The 24,934-nt window shown below is 37.9% G+C and overlaps 3 protein-coding genes across 5 annotated transcripts; all 3 read right to left on the bottom strand.

Moving 5' to 3' along the window:
• Positions 1 to 463: 463 nt before the first annotated feature.
• Positions 464 to 12,496, bottom strand: vps37ba (VPS37B subunit of ESCRT-I a). The gene is made up of 4 exons (XM_079488232.1): positions 12,280 to 12,496; positions 7,342 to 7,513; positions 3,197 to 3,279; positions 464 to 3,042 (listed from the first exon to the last, which is right to left on the bottom strand). Exons 1-4 carry the CDS (start codon positions 12,382 to 12,384, stop codon positions 2,551 to 2,553), a joined length of 852 nt encoding a protein of 283 aa, XP_079344358.1. The 5' UTR covers positions 12,385 to 12,496; the 3' UTR covers positions 464 to 2,550.
• A 395-nt stretch (positions 12,497 to 12,891) lies between these two features.
• Positions 12,892 to 20,654, bottom strand: abcb9 (ATP-binding cassette, sub-family B (MDR/TAP), member 9). 3 transcript variants are annotated; one of them, XM_079488205.1, is made up of 12 exons: positions 20,458 to 20,637; positions 19,569 to 20,203; positions 18,821 to 18,935; positions 18,375 to 18,505; positions 18,018 to 18,223; positions 16,197 to 16,394; positions 15,940 to 16,068; positions 15,669 to 15,857; positions 15,374 to 15,547; positions 14,792 to 14,951; positions 14,267 to 14,403; positions 12,892 to 13,734 (listed from the first exon to the last, which is right to left on the bottom strand). In XM_079488205.1, exons 2-12 carry the CDS (start codon positions 20,191 to 20,193, stop codon positions 13,432 to 13,434), a joined length of 2,367 nt encoding a protein of 788 aa, XP_079344331.1. In that variant the 5' UTR covers positions 20,194 to 20,203; positions 20,458 to 20,637; the 3' UTR covers positions 12,892 to 13,431. The 3 variants fall into 3 exon arrangements, with proteins under 3 accessions (XP_079344331.1, XP_079344330.1, XP_079344329.1); XM_079488204.1 differs by having other exon boundaries at positions 20,382 to 20,634; XM_079488203.1 differs by having other exon boundaries at positions 19,569 to 20,654.
• Positions 20,655 to 21,542: 888 nt separating this feature from the next.
• Positions 21,543 to 24,774, bottom strand: LOC306891260 (gypsy retrotransposon integrase-like protein 1). The gene is made up of 8 exons (XM_079451359.1): positions 24,416 to 24,774; positions 24,104 to 24,297; positions 23,892 to 24,003; positions 23,664 to 23,805; positions 23,522 to 23,576; positions 23,179 to 23,436; positions 22,959 to 23,075; positions 21,543 to 22,818 (listed from the first exon to the last, which is right to left on the bottom strand). Exons 1-8 carry the CDS (start codon positions 24,582 to 24,584, stop codon positions 22,564 to 22,566), a joined length of 1,302 nt encoding a protein of 433 aa, XP_079307485.1. The 5' UTR covers positions 24,585 to 24,774; the 3' UTR covers positions 21,543 to 22,563.
• Between the last annotated feature and the right edge of the window lie 160 nt (positions 24,775 to 24,934).

Here is a 24,934-nt window from a genome sequence, read left to right as displayed (position 1 = left end):
TATATTTTCAAAACGTTGCTCAGTTTTGAGCATTAATATAAAACGGTTAAATGGGTTGTGATGTATGCCCTCCGAACTCACTGTTTATATACAATAATAATGTATGTTTTCATTGGTACATCATGTAATTAGTGTTTAGACATTTAAGCGTCATTTCTCGACCCATAGCTGTTAATATAATGTGACCCCTGTCTGTAAAAAATGAATGGTTTCTACATAGTCAATGTGCTATTAAAGATATCAAGGTTATTAAGTAATGTCATGTCAATACTAAAAATCTTAGTGAAATAAATGGTTTGAATCTAAATTTGATGCTCGTTTGATTTGATTTTGAGACGTTATCCTTGTTCTCATAGACGGGGCAAAGCCTAAATATAAACTTTTGGAACTGCATGCACTATTAAAACAAGCACTTCCACTTTCTTCCACTAGGGGGAGTCCACACCATTGTTAGGACCCAGCTAAAATACACACGATCCACAGAAAAGTGCCTAATGGAAATGCATGAAAAGGTTCACTCAGAGAAGAATGGTGGGATACAATTTATTACCTTTAAAATAGAAATGTAAGTTAAGTTTACTATTTAAATCACTTTCAATGAACAATACCTAGTTAATGATAGTCTGCATATTTTACATAAGAATACAAAACACTATTTATATCACCAACAGCATTCAGCAAAGCAACCAGTTACAAATCTAGGCCTTAAATGATTTCTAACACAAAAAAACACATCTTTGAAAAAGGGTAAAAGCTGTTTTACCAGATGGTTGGCAAACCCATTAGTACACAGTGTTTCACAGGTATTAAGTCACCGTTGAGACATTATACAACATACATTACAACCTCATCCAAGGAGTACTCAAATATTTCTACCACTAATCTGGTGCATTTAAACTAAACAGATACCCAAGTTCGACAAACGTGACATTATATTCAAACTGAGCCTGTGTATTGATGTATTGCAAGAGATCTTCTGGCTCAAGTCATTAAATGAATGTTACTGACAGATAAATGTTGCAGCACCAATAATTAAACAGAAGACAACATTTAAACAAAGCTCTTCTCTTCCTGTTTCTACGATGTCAACTTCCTGAATGTGTGAGATTACGAGAACAAAATTATGTATAACATACACAGATCACTGAGGAAAAGGACACTTGTAAAATGTACCTGCAGAAACAGCATATTTTTAAAGACAGAACTTTCTGCATTCTGGAGATTTGGGTGATTTGTTATTGCGTGGGAAGCCAGGCAAGGAAAAAAAACACACTGGTCACCACAGCAACCAAGTCCTCATCTTACCCAACATAGGCACAAACTGGCTATTTCAGTCACATGCACAGACAATGCCAACCATAATATACACATATACAGAAAAGGTGGAGAAAAGATGGACAGACCTGATGACCCAATAAAGTCCAAATAAAACGAAGATTCAAGGGAAATGTTTGAAAATGTTATTGATGTTATCTAAAAATTATTCTCGATGTCAATTTAGATAAAGTGTTTATAGAATGGAAGCCCTTCTTCAATTATCATCTTCACACCAGACGGCAAAAATAAGCACAAGAATGAATAATGTGTTAGATATAAACAATAAATGTTATATTATGCATAGAGCATCAGTTTAAGTATGCAGGATAATAAGACAGTACAAGCACATATACCTCAAAAACTTTCACACACACATGACTCATTTACTAAAAATGACCCATTTACACATTTCCCCCACACGGAAGCAAATTAACTCCTTCCGTCAGAATGAATTTGCTCATATTTAAGATGCGTAAGGCATTACGGTCCTCTCTCTAGCTTCTTTTAAAAAATAAATTTGTATAAATCACACTGTTCTACTGCTATCAGCACAATCACATTGATAAGAACTGAATTCACTCAAAAAGTAACATCTCTGGCTGAAGGCCCGAGATAACCTGGAGAGCAAAAATGCCTTCCGTCCATTTACATCCATCCTCTCCCAAAAATGTGGCACAGTTCAGTCTCGGTCTGTTTGCATAAGATCACCTTTGCAATGTTAAAGCAGCTTTTGCAGGTATGAAATGTCAGACGATATTAAAGTGGATGAACTGACATATTAGTTTGAATAATTTTGCATTTGCATTCAGATTGTAGCTCTTCATATTTAACCAAATAACCAAGATGCCTTACATCACTGAACAGCCCAAGTTCAGGAATTTTAGTATCTTCACTATTTGTAGAAAACCATTGCAGCACATGTAAAACTTAAACTGACTATGCGATTTGCCTTGATCTACCTCTACTGTAGAGAGGACCGAGCAGTTTAAGGGTGACTCTGCATCCAGCAGTGACTGATCAAATACAAAAGTCTAAAGTGCAAACTGAAGGTCCTGTAGTAGATATCCCTCAGATTGCAGAATGGTCATGTTCCTTTATTACACATGACAAAACTACATCTCGGCATCCTGGTGCACAATATTATATAACATGCAGCTTGAAGGACCTACAAACGGCTTGAACGAAAGTCCAGTGTACATATTGTTTCTTCTCCACAGACTGTAATCCCTCCCCTCACTGCATTATGAAGCCTGGCTGGGGTGCCATGCGTGAAGGGGTTCTCTGGGGCAAAGGTGGGGGGTATTGCTGCATGTATATGCTGGGGTATCCCTGATTAAGATTTGATGGTGGATTTCCGACCCTGGGAGGGATAGGGGGGTATGGAGAGGTGGGGGGGAACGGGGAGACAGGGTGGTAGGAGACAGCTGCAGGTTGCTGGATAGTGGGAGATTGGGGAACATTAGAAGGGGGAAGAGGTGGAGCCCGGCGGGGCATCGGCATGGGGGACCCATTGACCTCTCTCTGGAGAGCAGCTGGTGTGGAGGGTAGGTCCTGAGAACGAGAAGGCTGAGGTGCAGCCGGGGCCATCAGGGGTCCTTTCAGCACCATTTCCTGGAGCTTCTCGATCTTCACTCTGCGCAGGTGCGCGAGTTTCCTCTTACTCTGGTACTCATCAATGAATGTGTCCAGGGGGGCTGCACCATCAAGGAAAGAATCGGCCATGATCTGATTTGAAAAGAGGAAAGAAGTAATAGCACAATCAATGTCTGATGAGTACTTGATCAATTGTTGAGTTAGCCAACACTAACAGTCTGCAGTGAGCAACTTCAAAGTGTGTTGAAACATTTGTCATTTTGTGGTACAACTGGAAAATAATTACCTCAGTTTCTTCCTCGATTTTGGCCCCTTCCGCTTGCAGGAGTGCAAGCAATGTGTCCAAAGAAGTGTTTCCAGACATGTGGTCTAATAGAAAAAAAAGACAAAAAAGCTTTAAATTTAATATTGTACAAGTCTCAGATATTATGACAATTCGTTGCCTTGGAGGCTTTAGGTAAAACCTATTTACATTATCCTCCATTTGCTTTTTTAAATGTGAACATTAACATTTAGTACTGCTTAACTTGAACAAAAAGTTATGCGTCGTAAAATATGAAATAAATGTCATAAAAGCATGTAAATGTTACCTCATTTATTGTTTTAACACAAATTATAAGTAAATTATTTGTTTTGCTGTATTGCTTGAATTCATGTTTTGCAGTTAGAACAGTATAGTTCTAAACAGAAAGTGATTTTTCAGACACAGAGAAATTAATTTCATGTACCAAAAACTACCAGCAAAACAACAATCAGACATATAACTTTTGGCTGCTTTACTTTCAAACCTCTTCCCTTCTTATCTGCCTATCTGCTCATCCAGCTCCCGGATTTGCATCTATTTACATTTATTTTCCTGTCCTGTGGTGATCAGAAGAGACGGCAGACGGCCACATCCACGCAAAGCCAGAGCTCATCTTGTTTTTTTTCCTTTTTACAAGGTCGGCTCAAGAAATATCTGCGTACACATGAAACCGCTAAACTGGCTTAAAACGATGTAGTATACCTGCCAAATCAGTATGTGGCGCTGTAATTCAGCCACGGAGATGCACGCAAAACTGATTTGAAGCATGTGCATAAACTTTTCGCGCTGAGGTGATGACATCATTGTTACAGCCAGGTCTACACATGGTAAATGACAAGATCCTGAGATTCTACAACCATCCCTGGTATTGTAATAATGCAATAATTATTTTAAGTGCTGCCACTGGATGTTAAAAGTAACCTTTCCTTCATCTGGCTCTTGCGGTTCAGTGTCAAAAGATAAAAGTGGAAGAGGGTTCTCTTATTGCTTTAATAAGTCGAGCTATAGAATAGGAACAGACTGTGCTGTTGGTTGGGACAAAACAAGTGTGTGAAAAACCACCGCATTGTGAACAAGCCAAAGTTAACCACATAATTCACAACTACATAATATTCAGCAGCCAGACGAGGGGAAGAAAAATGTATGACATGTTGTGCTAGTCAGTTATGTCACCATGTTCTCCAAATTTCATTTACAACTATTTCTTTGTTTACAACAATACTAAATCAGTAATTCTGCAGTCAACATGAATTAAATGCTGTTTAATTTAAAAGGATGGCAAATGTTCATATGAGAATTATAGTATACAGTAGTTGAGTAACATGCTACTTGTAAAATAACTTTATGACTGAAAAGCTGGTTATTGCAGAGCAATTGCTTCTGGGTCTGGTGCCAGTTGATAGTTTCATAAGCTTTTATGAAATAATAAAAACAAACTAACCTTAGATAAGCAAAAGTGTCCAACACTGGATTTCATGCCTGTTACAATCTTTCACATGACCAATTCATATAGTGCATAATGTGCTATAATTGTGAGTTAATATTAAATAAATTCTACAATAAATGCGACAGGGCCAAACACCTTGTCCAATTTTTTCACACTTTTCATTTTTACATTTATGCATTTGGCAGACGCCTTTATCCAAAGCGACTTACATTGCATTATCCTATACATTTAGACATAGGGATGTGCCATCCCCTCGGCTCGAACCCACAACCATACGTTGTTAACACAATACTCTTACCACTGAGCTACAGGAAAGCTTATATCTACTTCAAACCTGAACTGTAAAGTAAATTAAACCTCTAACCCAAAAGAAAAACCGCTTTGAGGGCATCTTTTCTCATTACCTTCTCAGTCAAACTTTAGAACGACTCAAGATGTGTATACTATTTCTCCAGTAGCTATGATGCAAAATATGAAGTATACTTTTACAGTATACATCAAATATCACAATGTTCCTCCACATTTGTTTAAAAGCACACAATGTCGCAAAATGAATTAGCTAGAAACAATGACTGTTTTTGGAAAGTCCCAACACAACTACTATTTCAAAAGGGCACAAATGTTGCATACACAGGGTTCCAGGATGATAATATTGCCTTTGCCAAAATACCATTATATATAAACAATTAAAGAGACCGTAAAAGCTGTTGCTTCAAATGTTTATTGCATGGATGCCGCTTCACACAGAGGTCGAGCTAACCGAATATTCTACGGCATTGAAAGATTTATTTTTACCAGTGACAGAAAAATCTGAAGGCCGTCCGTCATTTTGTCAGATTACAATACGCCTCATCGGTTTGAAAAAAGCATGCGCAGTCAGCGAAGGTTGGCAGTGTGGAGCTATATGAACATTTGCCAGTAATTATTTTTTGTCTCTGACAATAGAAACATTAAATATATAAACAACAACGGCTTTATTGGGAATTAATTTGTATTCACAGAGTAAACATGAGTACGATTGCAATGACGTTATGAACATGCTAATTAGCACATAACGCCACCTTGCACCATTCTGTAGTGATGGGTAATAGATTATGACAGATTTTTCACAAGAATGTACGTCAAAATGACAGACGATGAGAAAGTGTAGCGTAACCTCTGGCTTCATGTACTACTTAAAAGTTTCATTATAAACACTTCACTAATGTCGGGCAGATCATGAGACTGCAGTCTGTCAACATCCAGCCCTGCTTTCTTTGTGCTGAACGCAAGGGTGTGAGAAGGAGGACAAAAAGGGAAAATCCAGCGAGTGTGTGTGAGTCCATGTTTGTTTGTGTGCGTGTATGTGTTCCTGCTCTCCATCCCCAGACACGTTTCAAGACACAAAGCCACACCCTGACAGAGCTGTTCTGTTGTCATGGCTCGGCTTTAGGAATGGAGGTGACTGCGGGTTAATGTACACACAGGAACCTCACCACACAATTTAGCCTGAAGACCGGGCTTATGTTTATCTGGGTCAAGTGAACAGCTGACTGGCCTTGTCGGCAACCCTGTCCAGATGCTCTGCCGCAACACTGCTGCTGAGCCAGTAAATCCTTGAAAAAAGCCTGAAAAAGTGGGTAACCTACATTCTTCCGAAGCGGCTAATATTCTCTTCAACTATATACAGATGACAATTTACAGTTTCCTTCCTTTGTGCTAAAAAACAAGTAAGATAGCTGTGCCTCACTAGACCACAAGTTTGTGCATCACTAGACCACTAAATATGAGTGTGGGGAGGCAGAGACAAAAGAACCTAAGGTGTAAACAACCAACCTTTGTTTTAGTCATAATGAAAACCTGCACTTTAAACTGCACATTATGTAAGGTCTTTATTCACCTTTGAAGATATAGTTATGTATATTATATTGCATTTCTGTCAATAGTTATGTATATTATATTGCATTTCTGTCAATTGATTGGAACTTTAATGCTCTTATACATGCAAGACTTTGGCGATAGTCTCAGTGGTGCTCAGTTGTTTTTTGCCAAGAAAGTAATCACAGATCACAGAGTTAATATCAGACTTCTTGCCGCCCAGCCCTATGCTCCACAAATTAAATACTGTATCCAGCATACAGTGAGGGAGACTACATCATAACTCAAAGACTGTATGGTAAAACTAAACTGTTATGTTGTTTGCCTGTTTCCAGGCAACCGCGGTGTCACAAAGGGCAATCAATGACAGCACTTTATTTATGATACCGACACACAGCACATGGGTGTGGATTGTCACTAAATACTGTTCCCTGTTCTCTTCGAAGTCACAGATCCGTCTCAGGTGTGACACGCTGATGTGTTACACACAACATAGTTTTGCCTACTGCCTCCATGAGGAAGACACATAAACAAGTGAAGCACAAAGATCTAGTTGTACAAGACTTCATGAAAATTGTGCAAACCAGAAAAACAGGCCTTAGATGACTAAGTCAATATGGTCACATGCTACAACAATACCAGTATGTGTTGAAGCCCAGAGGGCAGTTTCACAAATGTACCTTTTCTCCACTGCAGCTTCTCAAAAACAGTCCACAAGGCAAATAAGTACATTACAACACAGTTTTGTAAGTACAGATATGAAAGCATGATGAACATATGCTACATAAGAAGGCAAAAGGGGTTTTCATCCCACGTTTCTTACCCAGAGTGGACTTGCGCAGCTGATACGCCTCAAACTGCTCCTGTAGGCACCGGTAGCGTTTGGTAAGCTCGTTTTTTTGGTGGTCTAGCCTGGGCTGGAGTTCAAGGTTCTTTTCAGCCAGAAGACGGTTAGTAGCCAATGTCATCTCCTTGTTCTGTTGTACACCTTTAATCTGGGAATACAACAAAGACGGTACCCCTCAATACAAATGGACATGATTGTATTTAAAGGAATTGTCCACTTTCAACATATATTTTCATGATAATTTTCTCACCCCTGTTGTCATCAAAGATGTATATGTATTTTTTTTCTTTAGTCAGAGAGAAATTAAGGTTTTTGATCAAAACATTCCAGGATTATTCTCCATATAGTGGATTTCAATGGACTCCAAATGGTTGAAGGTCAAAATTACAGTTTCAGTGCAGCTTCAAAGGGCTTTAAACTATTCCAGACGATTAATAAGGGTCTTATCTAGTGAAACGACAAGTCATTTTCTAATTTTTTTGTTTTAAATGTATATGCTTTATAAAAACAAATGTTCTTCTTGCTCTGTCCTGCGAAGCGCGATCACGCCTTCACGTAATACAAAATTACGTTGAAAAGATCACGCTTGGCGTAGGCAAAAACCAGGATACACACACAGAATTACCATTTTAAATAAAAACTGACACAAAGACAATTCAATAGGTGTCATTGAACATTCAACAACTTTTGATCTTTCCTCCCTCTCCACATTTGTAAACACTGACTTGGTACTGCCTACGTAAATTATCATGAAAATGGATGTTGAAAGTGAACAATTCCTTTCAGGAGGTGCATGTATGCTCTTTCATGTCTTGTGTGGTTTAAAGGTTTGCAACATTGCTGAAGGGTGTTAAAGAGAAATATTTTCACTTTTCCGCAAAGTGCATAACTCTCTCACAGCATCATGTTGCAGATACAGGCAATAGAGTGAACGTCCAGGAAAATAGACAACAGCATACAATAAAATGGCGTTTGGGCAAACAGAGAGCAGTAATGCAAAGGCGTATTGAGATGTAGAAGGAAAGATCAAACAAACATAAAGCATGCGTTAAACCTACAAAGTAACTTATGTCATTTGTTGACAAAGCCGAGATCAAAGAAATGACATTGGGATCATTGACGACATGCCTTACTCTATGCGTAAAAACAGACTCACCATTGAGAATCAGTTAAGAAGCTTAAAATTAGTTATGCACAAATGGAATAGACTTGAATCAGCTAGTTTTTTTCAATCGATGGGCTCAGGGCTCGACATTAACGCTTGTCCGGGACAAGTGAATGTTTTGTATGGGCAAGTGAGGAAGACTTTTTCTTGACGAACCAGACAAGTAACTTGAAAAAATTATAATATTACAGTGCTACAGAAAAATTGGTATGTGCTAAAAATAATAAGAATCAGTGAATCAGACAGAGCTGCGGGGTTTTGTGAATTGTGTTTGTATTGGTTGTGCTTGTTTGTGTGTGACATTTATAAATGACACACCGCTTTGAGTCCATTTAACTACATGCGGACGCAGAATCCTTATATTTAAAGGGGGAAGTTCACCCAAAAAAATAGTTTTCACTAACCCACGTGACCTTAAACATGTTTAGAGAACTTCAGGCATCTTCGGAGCACAAATAAAGATATTTAGGTGACATCCAAGAGACATCATGGTGTTAGTTTTTGCCAAGGTCCAGAAAAGTCCTAAAGACATTGTTAAATTGGTCCATCCATGCATAGTGGCTCAGTTGAATTTTTTGAAGCAACAAGAATGCTTTATGTGCGAAAAACAAACCAAAATACAGACTTAAATCGATATATTCTCCTCTGTCTTGTCAGTGTATGGCGCTCGTTCACGAAAGCACTTCTTCGTCTTCTTCTTGGACGAGAGCACTTTGACGCATGCATATTAGGTCTGTTCACAGAACGCCGCATGGGGGTTGCCCCTATTTGACTCACAACGAGGAAGAAGCACAAGACAAAGAAGAAATGCACTTGTGAATGCGCACTTTGTGCGGATGGACCACTTTAAAGATTACATTACATTACAATTACATTTGGCAGACGCTTTTATCCAAAGCGACTTACATTGCATTATCCTATAAATTCATAGGTATGTGCAATCCCCTGGGATCGAACTCACAACCTTATGTTGTTAATACAATGCTTTTACCACTGAGCTACAGGAAATATATCTTTAGATGTCTTTAGTACTTTTCTGGACATTAGCAAAAACACCATGACCCCATGATGTCTATGAGGAGGCCTGGAAATCTTTTGATGTCACCTAAACATCTTTATTTTTGCTCTGAAGATGCCGAAGTTCTCTTAACATGTTTAACGTCATGTGGGTGAGTAACAAAGTTGATTTTTGGGTGAACTTACCCTTAAAATATGTCATCGGCTTTTCTGCCGATGAGGTGCACAATTTAACACACTACACGAGTGATGGTAGAGGAATTGTCTGCATCTGCACTGTATGAAGATATAAACACATGAACTTCATCTCTGAGAGTTTATTTTTTGAGCATTTTACTGTTTGAGTACAGCTATCATCAAGCAAACACTAAACCTCAAGCATCTTCCCGACTAACTGTCAAAATAAAAGTCTGGTTAACTTGAACACTCAGATGAAAAAGTACTGTATTATTTGCTAAAGGAAATTGTAGAACCCTTGTAGTAAATTGATAAACTGTAGTAAAAACTGTACTACACTATAGTAAGGTTAAAAAAACACTATAGTATCTCGGAGTTTTACTACAGTTTATCATAGTAAATATATGGTATATTACAGTAATTTATTTGGACAAATATACAGTATATTGTAAAGAATGTAATAGACAGAACTTAGAAAACATTTAACAAATTAAGGCAAACTAAAAATTATATGGCCCTAATTTATCCATCTTTATGTAGCATTGTTTTAATTTGTCAGTTACCTGGCTATTCAAGTAATGAACGCAAGAAACACAAGCCTACATCTGTTTGGGCTCTGTAGCACCAGTGCTGTGTGCAAAAAAGTTAACATACAGCACTGACACTAATCATAATTACTACTGGCCTTTAGGTGGCCGCAGTGGACACAAAACGCTTAGAAGCAAACGTTACCAATCAGGATCTGAAACAATTATATTGACACTTCCAATAAAATATCGTTTTTTATCTTCGCACGAGTAATATTTGAACTCGGACAAGTGAATGACAAATGTACTTGTCCTAAGGATTACCACGTGGCAATGCTAAATGTCAAGCCCTGCCCCACCTTAAGCCTCTGATCACAATGAATGCACTGCATCAGAGGCAAAGCTGTACTGCCCAAAAGATATAATTGACTCACTGAGGTCATTACCAAAATATTTTTGTTGTAGCCTATATTTTTTGTCACACATGGCCACATATTAGAAATCTCTTTAGAAATAAAATCATGTGGAAGCAGTTCACAAAAGAACAGGTATTTATTGCCTCTAATGACTCATCCACATGAGATATCCATTAAGAACATTCAACTACATTAACTGGAAGCCTCCTCCAATCCCAATTCTCCTGTTAATAAACCAAGCCCTCGCTTGCGAAATGCCAATCATTTTGTTCTGCGGATAACATAAGCCTACTCCTCTTCAGGTCTGATTTTGGACGACTCCATAATGTTTAAATAGTCCTTCACAGACATGCAGGCCTATTTGTAAGTCTGTAGTAAAATGAATATACCCTTCCGTGTATGTGGTAAGTAACTTTTAGCATACGTTACTATTCTCAGCTTGTGGAACACCCTACCAGCATTAACCATGTTTCTGTCATGTTCTTCAGACACTGATGTGTAAGAGGGGTGTTTATTTAAACAAGGAACGTGGCAAATCTATTTCTGGAATAACTTACTCTTTTATCAGCCCTGGTTAATTCTCAACCCTTAGTTTAGAATTAAGGTCACTAAATATCCTTATGACAATACAGTTAAGTTGCCACTTAAAGTTGCCAAATGAAACATGTTTCCAGGACACAGCAAAATCAAGTTCAACCATAATTTCAAGAATTTGAAGGTTAAATCAACTCAAAGCTGTGAACACATGCACCATACACCATTTAATCGATGATCTGCAAACACAACCGAGCTTTGAACTTACACAGTGAGTGATGATGTGTATTTGAGCAATGTGCTTTTGCTTCAACAGTTATAAACGACATCACTATAAAAATCTTATTATGGCATGAGCCGATCTGTATATCATGGATCCAGAATTAATGTCACGAAAAATCAACAGTGAATTCGGTTGTTTTGTGTGTATCATAAGCAGTGAAGTTGTTATTATCAAATCCACTGTGGAGTTTGTCAGCTTTAACAATGGAAGACATTAAAAGCTGATCGTCAACTTAATATCATTTATAAAACAAACAACAAATAAAAACGAACAATACTAACATGAAATGAAATATCTTATGACGTTATGTAAAATGTTCTTATTCTCAATTCATGAGATATTGCCCCTTAAGACATGGCATGCTAAACTAAGATTAATAAAAACAGACATTACATGTGGAAGACTCGTATGTAACTGTTACATAACTCATAACATTTATGAGTATGTCTGAAATGTACTGTAAAAGACAATGACTGAAAAGCCACTGAGGTTCGTTTGTGAAGCACTGTCTATGTGTGGGTCTGTGACAAGGCCACTTTGCCTAACAGGAAAATACACAGTTTAATGAATGACATTTTAAACACAGTCAACGACGTCGAAAGCAAACTCAACAGAATTCACACGCGATCACATGTAAGTAGTTCTCAGTGAACTCTAATGACACGATGATAGAGAAACAAACGACTTGAAAATAAACACGGCCCGACAAGGAGCCCGTCTGATAAACGGCTTGCAGTTGGATCCAAGTAAACACGTTAACTTTCGCGACGCTGTTTCCAAAGAAAAGAAACTTACCTCCTCCATGTCGCTGATAATTGTATTGAGCTTCTCGTCGTCTTCGACAAGCTCGTTCAACTGAACGATAGAGTAAGAGCTCAACTTGTTCGCAAAGCCTGCCATGTCTGGCACAGCAGCGTCTTTCACACTCGGGACTGGATCGCACTCGGTTGCTCAGCTTCGGTTCCGAGCCGGAAGACAGAGGGAGGAGGTGCGTGACGTCATCTGCTTCTGCACGTCTCTTCATGTATACATTATTACTGAAATAATAATTCTGTTGTGTTCAACAAAATATGTATATCGTATATAATATGTGTAAATTATATGTATAATGCAGGTATGTATTAAATACATAAATGAATGTGAATTGTGCATAAACTGTTAAAAATAGAGCGTATTCAAAACTTGAAGGTGCTTAAAATGTTTCTCTTGACCTTACAAACCCTTTGATCTGAAGGCATATCCTTTATTGTATGCAATTAGTTTTGTAGACAAAATATATAATTATATATTCATTATAAAATCGAAAATTTTATTTTATAAAAATGTATTTGTAATGTATGTATTTGTAAAAAACTAACTCTGCCTTTTCTGTTTGAACCGGTTTTAATGAAGAGAAAACAATTGCTTGGGTTTAATTCACTTAATTGCTTTATTTGCCCTAATGATGGATTCAATTATTTAAGACAGTAAATAATATACAGTGTAGTACATCAAGCATTTTAAGTGCTATTAAGTTTTATTCAAAGCACAGTAGTGCCCTAGTTACAGTACCCGACAGCAAGGTTTTCAAATTGGGCCTAGTGACCCCCAGGGGGGGAACTAAAGAGTGATACATTTCTAAAACTCTATACTGAAGTTTATTCCAGTTGAACTTTTTCAAACAATATGTTGTCTTTACGATATCACACATACTATTTGTATAACAGTTTAAATTCTTCTTTATACCAAAAATATTTATATGTATTTTAGAAAGGGGGTCCCTCGCGCAAGGTTAAACATATTTGGGGGTCCTTGGCATGAAAAGTACGAAAACCCCTGTCCTACAGTACTCTAGTAAACATACTCTTTGACATGCACACTTAAAATATATCTACACGTGCTGTAAAATACCATATAGAGTTAAGGCCTTCACATCAACAATTATATAAAACAGCTATCAACCTTCTCTTAGTATCTTGGTTCATAGTCAGTGTCCTTACAGTCCTCTTCACCCTCCTTATCTCCTTTCTTCAGTACTGGGGCAGGGGATGGGCTGAGATCCTCTGCCTCTAATTCAGTACCCAGAATCTGTCTCTGAACCAGCTTGTAGTAGAGGCCTCCTCTGGCCATGAGTTCAGCGTGAGGACCCTGTTCCACCAAAGAGCCTTTGTCAATCACCAGGATGTTGTCTGCTCTCTCCACTGTGCTCAACCGATGAGCTATCACTAAAACCGTTTGGTGTCGCATTAAGTTATTCAAAGCCTGCTGAAACTGAAACAAAGCAAAGGCAAAATGAAAGATTTAACCGTCAAATGTCCAACACCACAACAAACAGCAGCAAAAGGCAATATATCTTAGTATCAGCTCCACTTAAAGTAAATATTTACGTAAAAAAATACTTCATATAAATAATAATGAAATAAAAGAAAAAGTGATGATTTTTGCTCGGTTTCACATACTAGGCTAGTCCCAGACTAAAATTAATGTTTGAGCTGTTTTAACTGAAAATAGATGCACACCAGTGTTTTTTTTTACAAGGGCATTTTTACAAAAGTAACTTAAATATCCAAATTTAACTCGGGGTTAGTCCTGGCTTAAACTAAGCCTGTCTCTAAAACCGGGCCATGAGATCATAGAAATTTGGATTCATGATATGTGTGTAGAAAAATAAGTTTAGTTGACATGATATTGCTGACTAAAAACAATCATTGTATAGCTACTGTATTCTTAAGAGCTATCCGTCTTCGTTTTAAATAAATCACCAAATGATATTCAATGTTATACTGAATGCAACATCTCTTACTATGTATTCACTTTCTGAATCTAGTGCACTGGTGGCTTCATCCAAAATAAGAACCCGAGGGTTTCTAATGAGCGCCCGAGCAATAGCAACTCTTTGCTTTTGGCCTCCAGACAGCTGAGTGCCCTTCTCCCCAACGCCTGAACAGAAACAAATGCAGGAGGATAAAAGGAGGAAAACCAAAAAAAACATTATCTAACATTATTATAATTATTATAATATATTATATAAAACATAATGGGGCAGTTTTCCAGACAGGGTTTAAGCCTAGTCCCAGACTAAAATGAATGTTTGAGTTGTCTTAACTGAAAATAACTTTCCCTGTCGTAAAACATGTCAGTGCCATTATTTTTCCTCAAAATGCACACCAGTAATGCTCTTTTTGTAAGGCATATTTGTTAAAACTAGGCCTAGTCCTGACGTAATCTGACAAATCTTTCTGGGAAAACACTTCAATGTGTAAAATAAGAATGATAAAGTCTTATAAAAGATGTTATTAAGTTAACATCTGCTGTGAAATGAACTCACCAGATTCATAACCTTTGGAGAGGCCAGTTATAAAGTCATGTGCATTGGCATTAATAGCAGCTCTGATAACGGTCTCCATGGGAACGTCAGTCAAACCATAAGAGATGTTCATCTGAACACTGCGAGCGAACAGGACAGGTTCCTGAGCCACTAGTGCTACCTATAACAAAGAAATCATCTTATTTGATGCAGCTAGGCCAAATCACCTATTTACATTATAACATACGTATGAAGAGTTTGGTTCCAAATTGAGATTTTCTAAAATCTTGTTTTTTATTGTGCATTCCAATTAATATCAATCAGTTTGATTAAGTTTGTTTTGATTTAAGCCATAATAACAAAAATTACAGCTAACTTACACAATAAAATCATGATAACATAATTTAAAAAAATGATTTGGAACCAAACTCTTCATAAAGCCTAGCATGTATATACAGTTTAAAAATACTGCCCTCTTAAGGTAATTTAATTTGCTACAAGTTGTTATAAAAAAGAACATCAACAACAAAAACTGGCAAGTGACAGACTACATGAGAAATAAACAAGCATTAAACTAGCACTAATATGTAAGATTGATCACACCTGAGAATGATAATACTTGTGCTGGTAAGTGTTTACAGGTCGTCCATCCACTAGCAATTGACCTTGCTGAGGGGCATAGAAGTTCTCCAGCAAGCACACACATGAGCTCTTACCACCACCGGAGGGCCCTACAAGAGCAGTTATTTGCCCAGGGCGTAGACTGAAGGACACGTTCTGGGAACAAAATCTAGGTTTACTCTCCTTCTTACATCCAGGAACTTTGACACTGATTCATTCATAATAAGTAATACAAACAAACGTAGTTATATAGCAAGCATTTATCAATACAAAGTACCTTTAATATATCCATATCTGGCCGTGCTGGATAGGCAAATGTCACGTTTTGGAATTCCACCTTCCCTTCAAATGCCTCCGGAGCTTCTTGGCCATCAAGAACATGTTTAGGTTTTCTTTCAATGTATTCAAACACTTTCTCTGCAGCGCCGACACCTTGCATCAGACCCGTATACACCGATGATATATTCTGCAAGATAAAAGACCAGCGCGTGAGAACCAGTGTCTTCAGATTCAACAGCTGTTATGTTCATTAAAATAAAACCTCAAACCTCCAGGGCCTCTCCAAGCTCCAGCTCGTAGATGATAAAGGAAATGAGGGTCCCTCCACTCATCTGATTTGTCACTACCAGGTGACCTCCGTAAAACAGGATTGCTATTTGTAAGGCCAACTCAGAGATCTAAAGACAGATGGAAATTAGAAAAGGGCTAGCGTAAAGATTATTATTCAGATCATTCAGATGAGGAAATCATTTTATTGCGTAACCGAAGATAAAGATTTAAATCTTTGTTAAACTTGGATACCTACATAGCTGGACCACATAAAGCAGGCGTAAGCAACCGCTTGCTTTTTGTTGAGAATGAACATCTCTTCTAGCCTGTTGTAGTACGAATCACACTCTTGTTCCTCATTTGCAAAACTTCGTACTGTTCTCATTGCTGATATTGTCTCTTCTGCCACTTTATTGGCCTGAGCAAGTGCTGTCTGAACGTCTTTGGTTAGTTTCTATTGGATGTCAAGAATGTATCATGTTTATGTATAGCATCTTTTATTTTGATACATTAATACAATTCTGGATTAATTTATATATGATATACAGATATATAACAACAAATTAACAATAAAACATTGAGTATTATTGTTGTATGTATATATATACACTCACCTAAAGGATTATTCGGAACACCATAATAATACTACGTTTGACCCCCTTTCGCCTTCAGAACTGCCTTAATTCTACATGGCATTGATTCAATAAGGTGCTAAAAGCATTCTTTAGAAATGTTGGCCCATATTGATAGGATATCATATTGCAGTTGATTGAGATTTGTGGGATGCACATCCAGGGCACGAAGCTCCCCCGTTTCACCACATCCCAAAGATGCTCTATTGGGTTGAGATCTGGTGACTGTGGGGGCCATTTTAGTAAAATGAACTCATTGTCATGTTCAAGAAACCAATTTGAAATGATTAGAGCTTTGTGACATGTTGGATTATCCTGCTGGAAGTAGCCATCAGAGGATGGGTACGTGGTGGTCATAAAGGGATGGACATGGTCAGAAACAATGCTCAGGTAGGCCGTGGCATTTAAACGATGCCCAATTGGCACTAAGGGGCCTAAAGTGTGCCAAGAAAACATCCCCCACATCATTACACCACCACCAGCCTGCACAGTGGTAATAAGGTATGATGAATCCATGTGCTCATTCTGTTTACGCCAAATTCTGACTCTACCATCTGAATGTCTCAACAGAAATCGAGACTCATCAGACCAGGCAACATTTTTCCAGTGTTCAACTGTCCAATTTTGGTTGAGTTAGTGCAAATTGTAGCCTCTTTTTCCTATTTGTAGTGGAGATGAGTGGTACCCGGTGGGGTCCTCTGCTGTTGTAGCCCATCCACCTCAAGGTTGTGCGTGTTGTGGCTTCACAAATGCTTTGCTGCATACCTCGGTTGTAACGAGTGGATATTTCAGTGAAAGTTGCTCTTCTATCAGCTCACTCTCCTCTGAGCTCTAGCATCAACAAGGCATTTTCGCCCACAGGACTGCCGCATACTGGATGTTTTTCACACCATTCTTTGTAAACCCTAGAAATGTTTGTGCGTGAAAATCCCAGTAACTGAGCAGATTGTGAAATACTCAGACCGGCCCGACTGGCACCAACAACCATGCCACGCTCAAAATTGTGACATTCTGACATTCAGTTTGAAGTTCAGGAGATTGTCTTGACCAGGACCACACCCCTAAATGCATTGAAGCAACTGCCATGTGAATGGTTGATTAGATATTTGCTTTAATGGGAAATTGAATAGGTGTTCTTAATAATCCTTCAGGTGAGTGTATATATACAGTATATGACAATGCTTTTCACTGTAAAAACTGATTTGTTATTTCAACTTCAAATTTAAGTTATCCAGCTACGTTAAAATTTTGAGTTAATTTAAAGAAAAAATGTTAGTTATTGGTTGAATTTGTTAACTAATATTTTTAAGTTAAATTAACTAAAATGTTAAGGCAGGGTAATTACATTTTTAAGTTAAAACAACAAATCATTTTTACAATAATTGTCTGTATTGTTTTGTGGGAATGAACGTTTCCAGTCGGAGCGAATCTAAAGCACAACTTGCCTTGTAATACTCTCCGTAAAGCTTGGAGACGACTCCAATGTATGGGAAACCCATGATGGTGACTAGAGACAACTTCCAGGACATCCCAAACATGAATATGAACATGCCCATACCCTTCACGAAGCTACGCAGGAACAGGTTCACGTTCTGTGAGATCAGATCGCTCACCTGAGTAGTGTCTGATGTAAGTCTAGAGGTGATGTCACCTGTAAAGCAAACCATCGAGACCTGAATCATTTATGTCTACTGCATTTCATGTCTGCCTTTGTCAGGCAGATGGAAGGTAGCATACATATTGGTGGTACAAATGTAAGCAATGATTTAGCCATGTTTGATGTAAACTAGGATTTATTTTACCTGTATGGTTGGCATCAAAGAAACCAATTTCTTGATTCATTAGTGATCTGAAGAGAAGATTTCGCAGCCGAATGTTCAACCTGGCAAATGTTAAAGAAAAGACTCCTCCACGAAACCCACTGGCAACGGAGCTAAAAAAAAACAAGGGATAAATGGCCACTCAGAGAACAAGACAGATCAAACTGTGCCATTTAAGTGTAAAATTACAATATAATGCACTCCCATTTGCAAAGTCACAATGCAGTTTTAGAGCAAAGGTTTTAGATACAGTTTTACAATAGATGTGTTTTCACAATGTAATCTGATTTGGTCATTTATATTGGGTTTATTTTTCTAACTGAAAAATACGTTAACGCCTATGCGTAACAAAAAAGTATGCAACAGGCTTTAAGCAACCACTGTGACATTGCAAAAGGAAGAGTGTGTGAAACACTAGAAAGCCTCACCTGGCCAAAGCCAACACAGTGAGAGTAATTATTGGTTTGGTAAAACTATCCATGCTTTTATGAATAACTATGCCATCTATTGCCTTTCCTGTGTAATATGGTATAAAAGCTTCACCTGTGGGGTAGAAAACATCAAAAGCATTAACAACATTCCAAAAATGACATTAAGACAGTCTCATGAGGCTGTAATAGGGGGTGCAATATACCATTCTGAAATTGTGACAAATCAAGAACAAAGAAAAGAGCAATCACAGGACGGTACTGCACAACACTGCAATGATGTGCAATCTACTTTGACAGTCCTTAGACTGTTGGGTTTTGAAACCTACAAGTTCTCTTGTGAATAAGACTCAACTGTTTGAATAAAGGTCAATCATTATTAAAGACAACAAAGAATAAAGCATAATGAATGTATACACACATTATTTAATTAGTACTAATAGGGTGATGATCGTTTTTTCATTTAATGAAATGTTTAATTAAAAACAAACATTAAAATCTATCAGCATCTGCCACATTACAATTTTTATTTTAGTTCCAGACCCTATTTTAACTTTTCATTTGGTTAATAATGACAACTCGGCCACAGCAGTTTACCCTTAAAATAGATAATTAGGAAATAGATAGGCCTACTCTTAAAATAGGAAATAGCTAAATTATAATTTATTTATAACTGAACATGAATTTATGACATTTGTTAGAATATTCAGGTCACATTATAGAAATGAGCTGTTGGAGTATAACTTACACACAGCAGACAGGAGAAGAAAGAAAAAAGCTATGGTCAGCAATGCAGAGTCCTTCTTACAGTACGATAAAAGACGGCCAATCGTGGCCCCTGAATGTTCATTCTTTGATTTCCTACTCTTCTCACTGGATTCATCCTCCGTCTCAATGCTATCCACCAATATCTCCCTCTCCTCATTATCTTCCCTGTCAGATACAACACTGGAAGCCTGAGCCATCTGATTCCATGAGATCATGGTGCCTATTGCTGACAAACAAGTCCAGGAGAATAAACTCAAGAACCAGGGGTCATACATGAGATCCCCCTCCTCAGAAAGCATCAACAACTTGGCCAGAGCGTAAGTCATATTGGTGAGGCAGATGAGAGCCACCAGCGTGCTCAAGTTGGACACTCTCCATGGGCCATCGTTCCTGTTGAAGAACACACCAATAGAGGCCCCCAAAAGAAGAACGGCCCGTATAAGAACCATTCCCCACAATTCCAGCGTTGAGCGGTGTATATCAAAGTCTTTTAACTCATCTGCAAATATATCAAGGCTTGATCCATGGACATACAAAACTGTGGTGACCACAATATCCACCAGAGTGAACACCAGGTTAAAGCTCATGACTACTACCAGCTTCATCTCCCAACACCTGTTAGAGATTTAAATGTAACAAACCTGGATTCAGATTATTACATTATTAGAAATATAAAAATTTACACATTTAGTTCGTGAATAACTTAAACATTCGATTTTTCTTTTTATTCTACGTGTTGTTAAGTGACCTAAATAAGGTTAACACAATAATGACACAGCAAAGTGAAACCTGCCTGTCAAATCTGGACTACAAGGTCTAGGCAAAAGAATCATGTCAACGTGCTGCGCATTTCAAGTTCATTCGCTGACCTGCGCAACTTCACACCCGGCAAAATAATAGTGTTTTTTTCGTTTAGCTATTTATCTTCCCGACTAAGCTAACGCCTCGATATTTCTAAGACAGACATTTCCATCCCCGGCAGAAAGTAAAAGTCATCTCAGTCTCATAATTCCCAACCGAAATCATCCGCCTCTCCACACTACACCGGTACATTGACAGGAAGGGAAACAAATACAGTAATGAAGCCCCGCCTCCATGAACACTGACCAATCAGAAAGACAGGAAGGATACATCAGAAACGAACTGCTCTGTTGCGTAATCTGAACGACAAATGTTCAAACTTCTACAAATGCGGCGTTTTTCTTCCACATTTCACCTTGTGTTGTTTTAAATCAGAGGCCTGCACTGTTTCATTTAGATAGACTACAGTGTTTACTGACACGTGATTTTCCCAAAAAGTTTTGAATTAACTCAATTTTGAAAGCGAAGTTTCAAAAACCTATACGGCTTCGCTTTATAGACAAATAACGAATTTGAGGCAGGTTGTCCTAATCATGAAACAAGTAATAGGTGAGGTCACACTTATTGTGCAACCTTCTGCAATCATTGACCGCATTCTTTACACCAACTCCTATTCTTTATAAGGTTTACAGGAAGTTGCACATGTTTGGAGTAACACGCTCGAGTTCTTGGTCACAGAGTTGTATGCGTAATTATGTTCAAATCAATTAATTACACATTATAAATGGATATCATATACAACTTGACAGCAACCTAAAGACATCTCGTTGAAACACTGCTCAGCTATACGTGTTTGAAATGTTGCTACGTTTTGTTATTATTAACCATAAAAAAGAGAATGTGTTATATGTTATATAATATAATTGATTGGCCAGTTGGACAAAAACAATAAGAACATACTTAAAAATTTGCTGAAAACATAATTTATGTATCAAAATTCTGTTAAATGAAATCTGTGTTCAGTTCTGTTAAGTCAACATGCATTACTCAGAATGCCTGATCTAAGGTGATACAGATAAAGAGTATTTTGGATAGACATTCAAAAGAAACGTCTTTTTGGTGTGCAGTTCAATAACAGTCAAACAAATGCAATCACTTTGTAAAAAAATACTTTATTCTGGAACGCAAAAGCAAGCAAAACTTGAGACCTTCATTAGTTGAAAGCTTAAATTCGAGAAACATCTGTTTGATCCTGCTACATTTTGTGTTAGAAAGGACATTTTTCCACCATAGGAACCAATTCAAGTTTTATCAGGAATTGATTTTAGTTCATGTAATAGTTCCAAAGTTATGTGGGAAAACACCCAAGGTAACCGCATGTGCATCCACTTGTCATGTGGACATGCAGACAACTGAAGACCCAAAGATATAGACCCCTTTTTTGTTAGTAAACATTGTGACGCATTTTCGTGGGCGGAGCATTGGTGGAGACAAAAAGATTCCCCTGGTCGCTGTACTAACGCTAGGGTACACGTGTTGATAGCTTGTTTTTGACATTGACTGGAGAGAATCCAATTTAATTTGACTATGTGAGGAAAGTCCCGGCCCGGAACTGTGACTGTTGTAATAAAAGTTAACTTTAACGGAATGGAACCAGATTGGCCGTCCTGTACACGCTCACTCAATGGATGGACGAACTGTCAGTATTACGTTACCTCCAGTTAAGTGGTCTGACATCCACACATACAACATAGAGAAAGAAGCCAAGACAACAAACTGAGAGAGAAAAACATTACATCTTTAGATGCCTATATGTACTAACAGTGGTATATTGTAAAATTCTATATGCGCTAAGGTTAACGATACGTGAAAAATAACTTCACTTGTTACATGAGAAGTTTGATGATCTTTGATGATCGTTTCTATGAAGTCCGCTAGTTTTTTTGTGTTTAACTACAACTGTCGTCGTTTTTCTGGCATGGTATGTGTTAAAATGTCAGATTAGAGCCTTCACTCTGTCGATTCTGGCATTCAAAACACAACAAGATTTGTATTGGCCGCCTCCTGTTTTCCTTGTTTTGCCTCCAGCTTAGATTGTGAAGTAATCGTGACATCGGCTCAAAAGGGGTCTATTCATACACACTTTCTGAACCTGAACCAAGTGCTATATAAAATCAGTGCGGGTTAGAGTCTGGTAGAGGATATTCTAAGCCGTTTTTCTTGTCTTCTGCTACATTCTGGACTGTGGTTAGGACTGTCTCGACTGGAAAAGACAGATACAGGGTTTCCTTAAGTTTTTTTGCTGAGGGCGAGTCCTCTGTGCTGAACAATGGGTCAGTAACAGTTAAAGGGATGTGGGGCATATTTCTAGCTTTGCGTTTTGCATTTTTCTTTTCCTGTCTGTAGGTAACATTCATATTTGTAATTACCTGTAGAGACAAAATGAATACTCTTAAAAAACAGACTTACACATCCCATTTATTTCATTATTATTTTTTTAAACTGCTAGTGCAGCATTAGCTTCTAAATAATGTTTACAGAAGATCTCGGCCTTGTGCTCAGACCTTACCATCTGTTTGACATTATTCTGTTGTTCCTGCATTGAGGAAATAAAAGAGTTTGTGTCCTCTTCATTAAGGGTATATCTCTCCTGGTCCTGATTGTTACTTAGAGGATCAAACTTTATCTTAAAAAGATTAGAAATAAAACCAATGAAATTCTGCTACAGCATCATAAACCGAGTCATTCATTCACTGAATTACCATTAGATTCAAAGTTATCAGTCTTACCTCACTGGACCTGCTGGCTTTTCTGTTAAACATTAATAAGTGAGGTGTGAATTTTGTCGTAGGGTTGACTGATGTTCTAAAGATCACCAAAACTGGATCAAGAAAATCGTCCCATTCCACCTGTTTCTCTACCACCATCTGTTTTATGGCGTCCCTCAGTAGATGACTGCTGCGATCAAACAGCGCATTTCGCTGGGGCTGGTCTACTGACAACAACCTTGCAGCTATGTTCCATCTGTCACACAGATGCTTAGAAACCTAAAATAATGAATGAAAATGCTGTTACAACACAATAAAACACTTGTTTTGCGTAAAAGGTTGGCATTAGGACCAAAGCATTTACCTCTTCACAGAAGTCAGTGCTTTGAGAGCAAAATATTGTCTGTGCAGGGCCAAATCTGGAAAAATATTGTATTTCAGTAAATCAGACATGTTGCATTTGACATCTTTTTTGTTAAAGCATAAATAGTGTCTTAATGACTCACCTGTAAATAGATGATGAAATGCATCTTGCAACACAAAGTCCATCTTTCTTTTGTATGGGAAAAGCCTCTACCCATTTACTATAGTAATCTGTAATGATGACAATGTGTGTATTCCCTCCATGTATGGTTCCGGGGAATGGACCTGTTTAAAAATAAAATCAATCGAAGGATTAGGTTTATCGTAAGTGAATGTGTAAACTGTCCAGCCAGCAGATAAGGGTCCGTTACCCATTATTTCAATGGCCAAAATCTCCCACGGACCATCCACCTTGATAGGTCGTATTTTTCTTGCTAAGTTTTTATTTCTCTCTGTGTGCTGACATGTTTCACACACTTTTATCTGCAACAGATAACAAAAGGATATCTAGATGAAGTACCGAATACATAACAGAACAGTTATTCTAGAGATTCAGGAATGGATAGTGACATCCACTGCATACCCAATCCACAACATCTTTGACAATGCCAAGCCAGTAGTATTTACTCTGAATCCTGTGAACGGTCTTCTTCTGTCCCAGGTGATGGCCAATGTCATTAAAATGACACTCCAGGAATATGTGTCTCTTCCGCTCAGCTTCAATAACTACTTCACGCTTTTCTTCTTTCTTCGGCCCAACGTAATACAACCGGCCATCTGTACAATTTATGATACAGAGGTTGAGTCAGACCAAATATCTCCAACCAATCAGTGGTACCTTTTCTGTGTAACGTTAGAAATACTGAAAATAGTAATAAAACGTGCAAGCTCTCACCTTCAATCATAAATTTTTGCGCATATCTTTTTAGATTTTTCTTGCGAATAGGATTAATTGTTTGTGGAAAACAGCCCTCGGCGACAAAAGTGTAAATGTCCCCAAGTCTGTTTGAACCGGACTCCACCACCTCCTCCTCGGCAACTTGCAACGAGTCCACACTCAACATTTTGCCGCACCGTCCCGGGCATTAAATGCATAACAAACCGTACAGCCAAATAATCATCCAACTATTACATTCAAAACTTTAAGTTAAATACACTATCGTGAAGAAATAATAATGCATTTCTTAACGATTCGAGACGTGTCTTGAACTTGCAGCACACTATACCCGCCAGACGGCTTGAATTGAGTGACGTACCAGGAAGTAGTACATCTATTTCTTTTATCTTTCTCTATATCTTTATCTACAGTTCTCATTTTATGAACTCTGGTTCATATGATATAAATCTCAAATATAAAACGTGATATAACATCTTAGAATTATCATTTTGGGTAAAAAGCACGCTTTTATTCAAG

The sequence above is a fragment of the Barbatula barbatula genome (assembly GCF_947034865.1).
Source record: "Barbatula barbatula genome assembly, chromosome: 2".
NCBI lineage: Eukaryota > Metazoa > Chordata > Actinopteri > Cypriniformes > Nemacheilidae > Barbatula > Barbatula barbatula.
This window is presented reverse-complemented; position numbering and strand designations above follow the sequence as displayed.

What these genes read in the sequence shown, in the direction of transcription:
- vps37ba (XM_079488232.1), bottom strand. Translation starts at nt 12,384, where the DNA reads ATGGCAGGCTTTGCGAACAAGTTGAGCTCTTACTCTATCGTTCAGTTG. An exon ending in GCTGCGCAAGTCCACTCTGG is followed by an intron (nt 3,280 to 7,341) that starts GTAAGAAACGTG and finishes TTTTTCTATTAG; the next exon opens with ACCACATGTCTGGAAACACT. An exon ending in AAATCGAGGAAGAAACTGAG is followed by an intron (nt 3,043 to 3,196) that starts GTAATTATTTTC and finishes TTTTCAAATCAG; the next exon opens with ATCATGGCCGATTCTTTCCT.
- abcb9 (XM_079488203.1), bottom strand. Translation starts at nt 20,193, where the DNA reads ATGAAGCTGGTAGTAGTCATGAGCTTTAACCTGGTGTTCACTCTGGTG. An exon ending in ACTGTGTTGGCTTTGGCCAG is followed by an intron (nt 18,506 to 18,820) that starts GTGAGGCTTTCT and finishes GTTTTTTTTTAG; the next exon opens with CTCCGTTGCCAGTGGGTTTC. An exon ending in CAGATATGGATATATTAAAG is followed by an intron (nt 15,548 to 15,668) that starts GTACTTTGTATT and finishes TTTTGTTCCCAG; the next exon opens with AACGTGTCCTTCAGTCTACG.
- LOC306891260 (XM_079451359.1), bottom strand. Translation starts at nt 24,584, where the DNA reads ATGTTGAGTGTGGACTCGTTGCAAGTTGCCGAGGAGGAGGTGGTGGAG. An exon ending in TCAAAGATGTTGTGGATTGG is followed by an intron (nt 24,004 to 24,103) that starts GTATGCAGTGGA and finishes TATCTGTTGCAG; the next exon opens with ATAAAAGTGTGTGAAACATG. An exon ending in GCACTGACTTCTGTGAAGAG is followed by an intron (nt 23,437 to 23,521) that starts GTAAATGCTTTG and finishes TCATTATTTTAG; the next exon opens with GTTTCTAAGCATCTGTGTGA.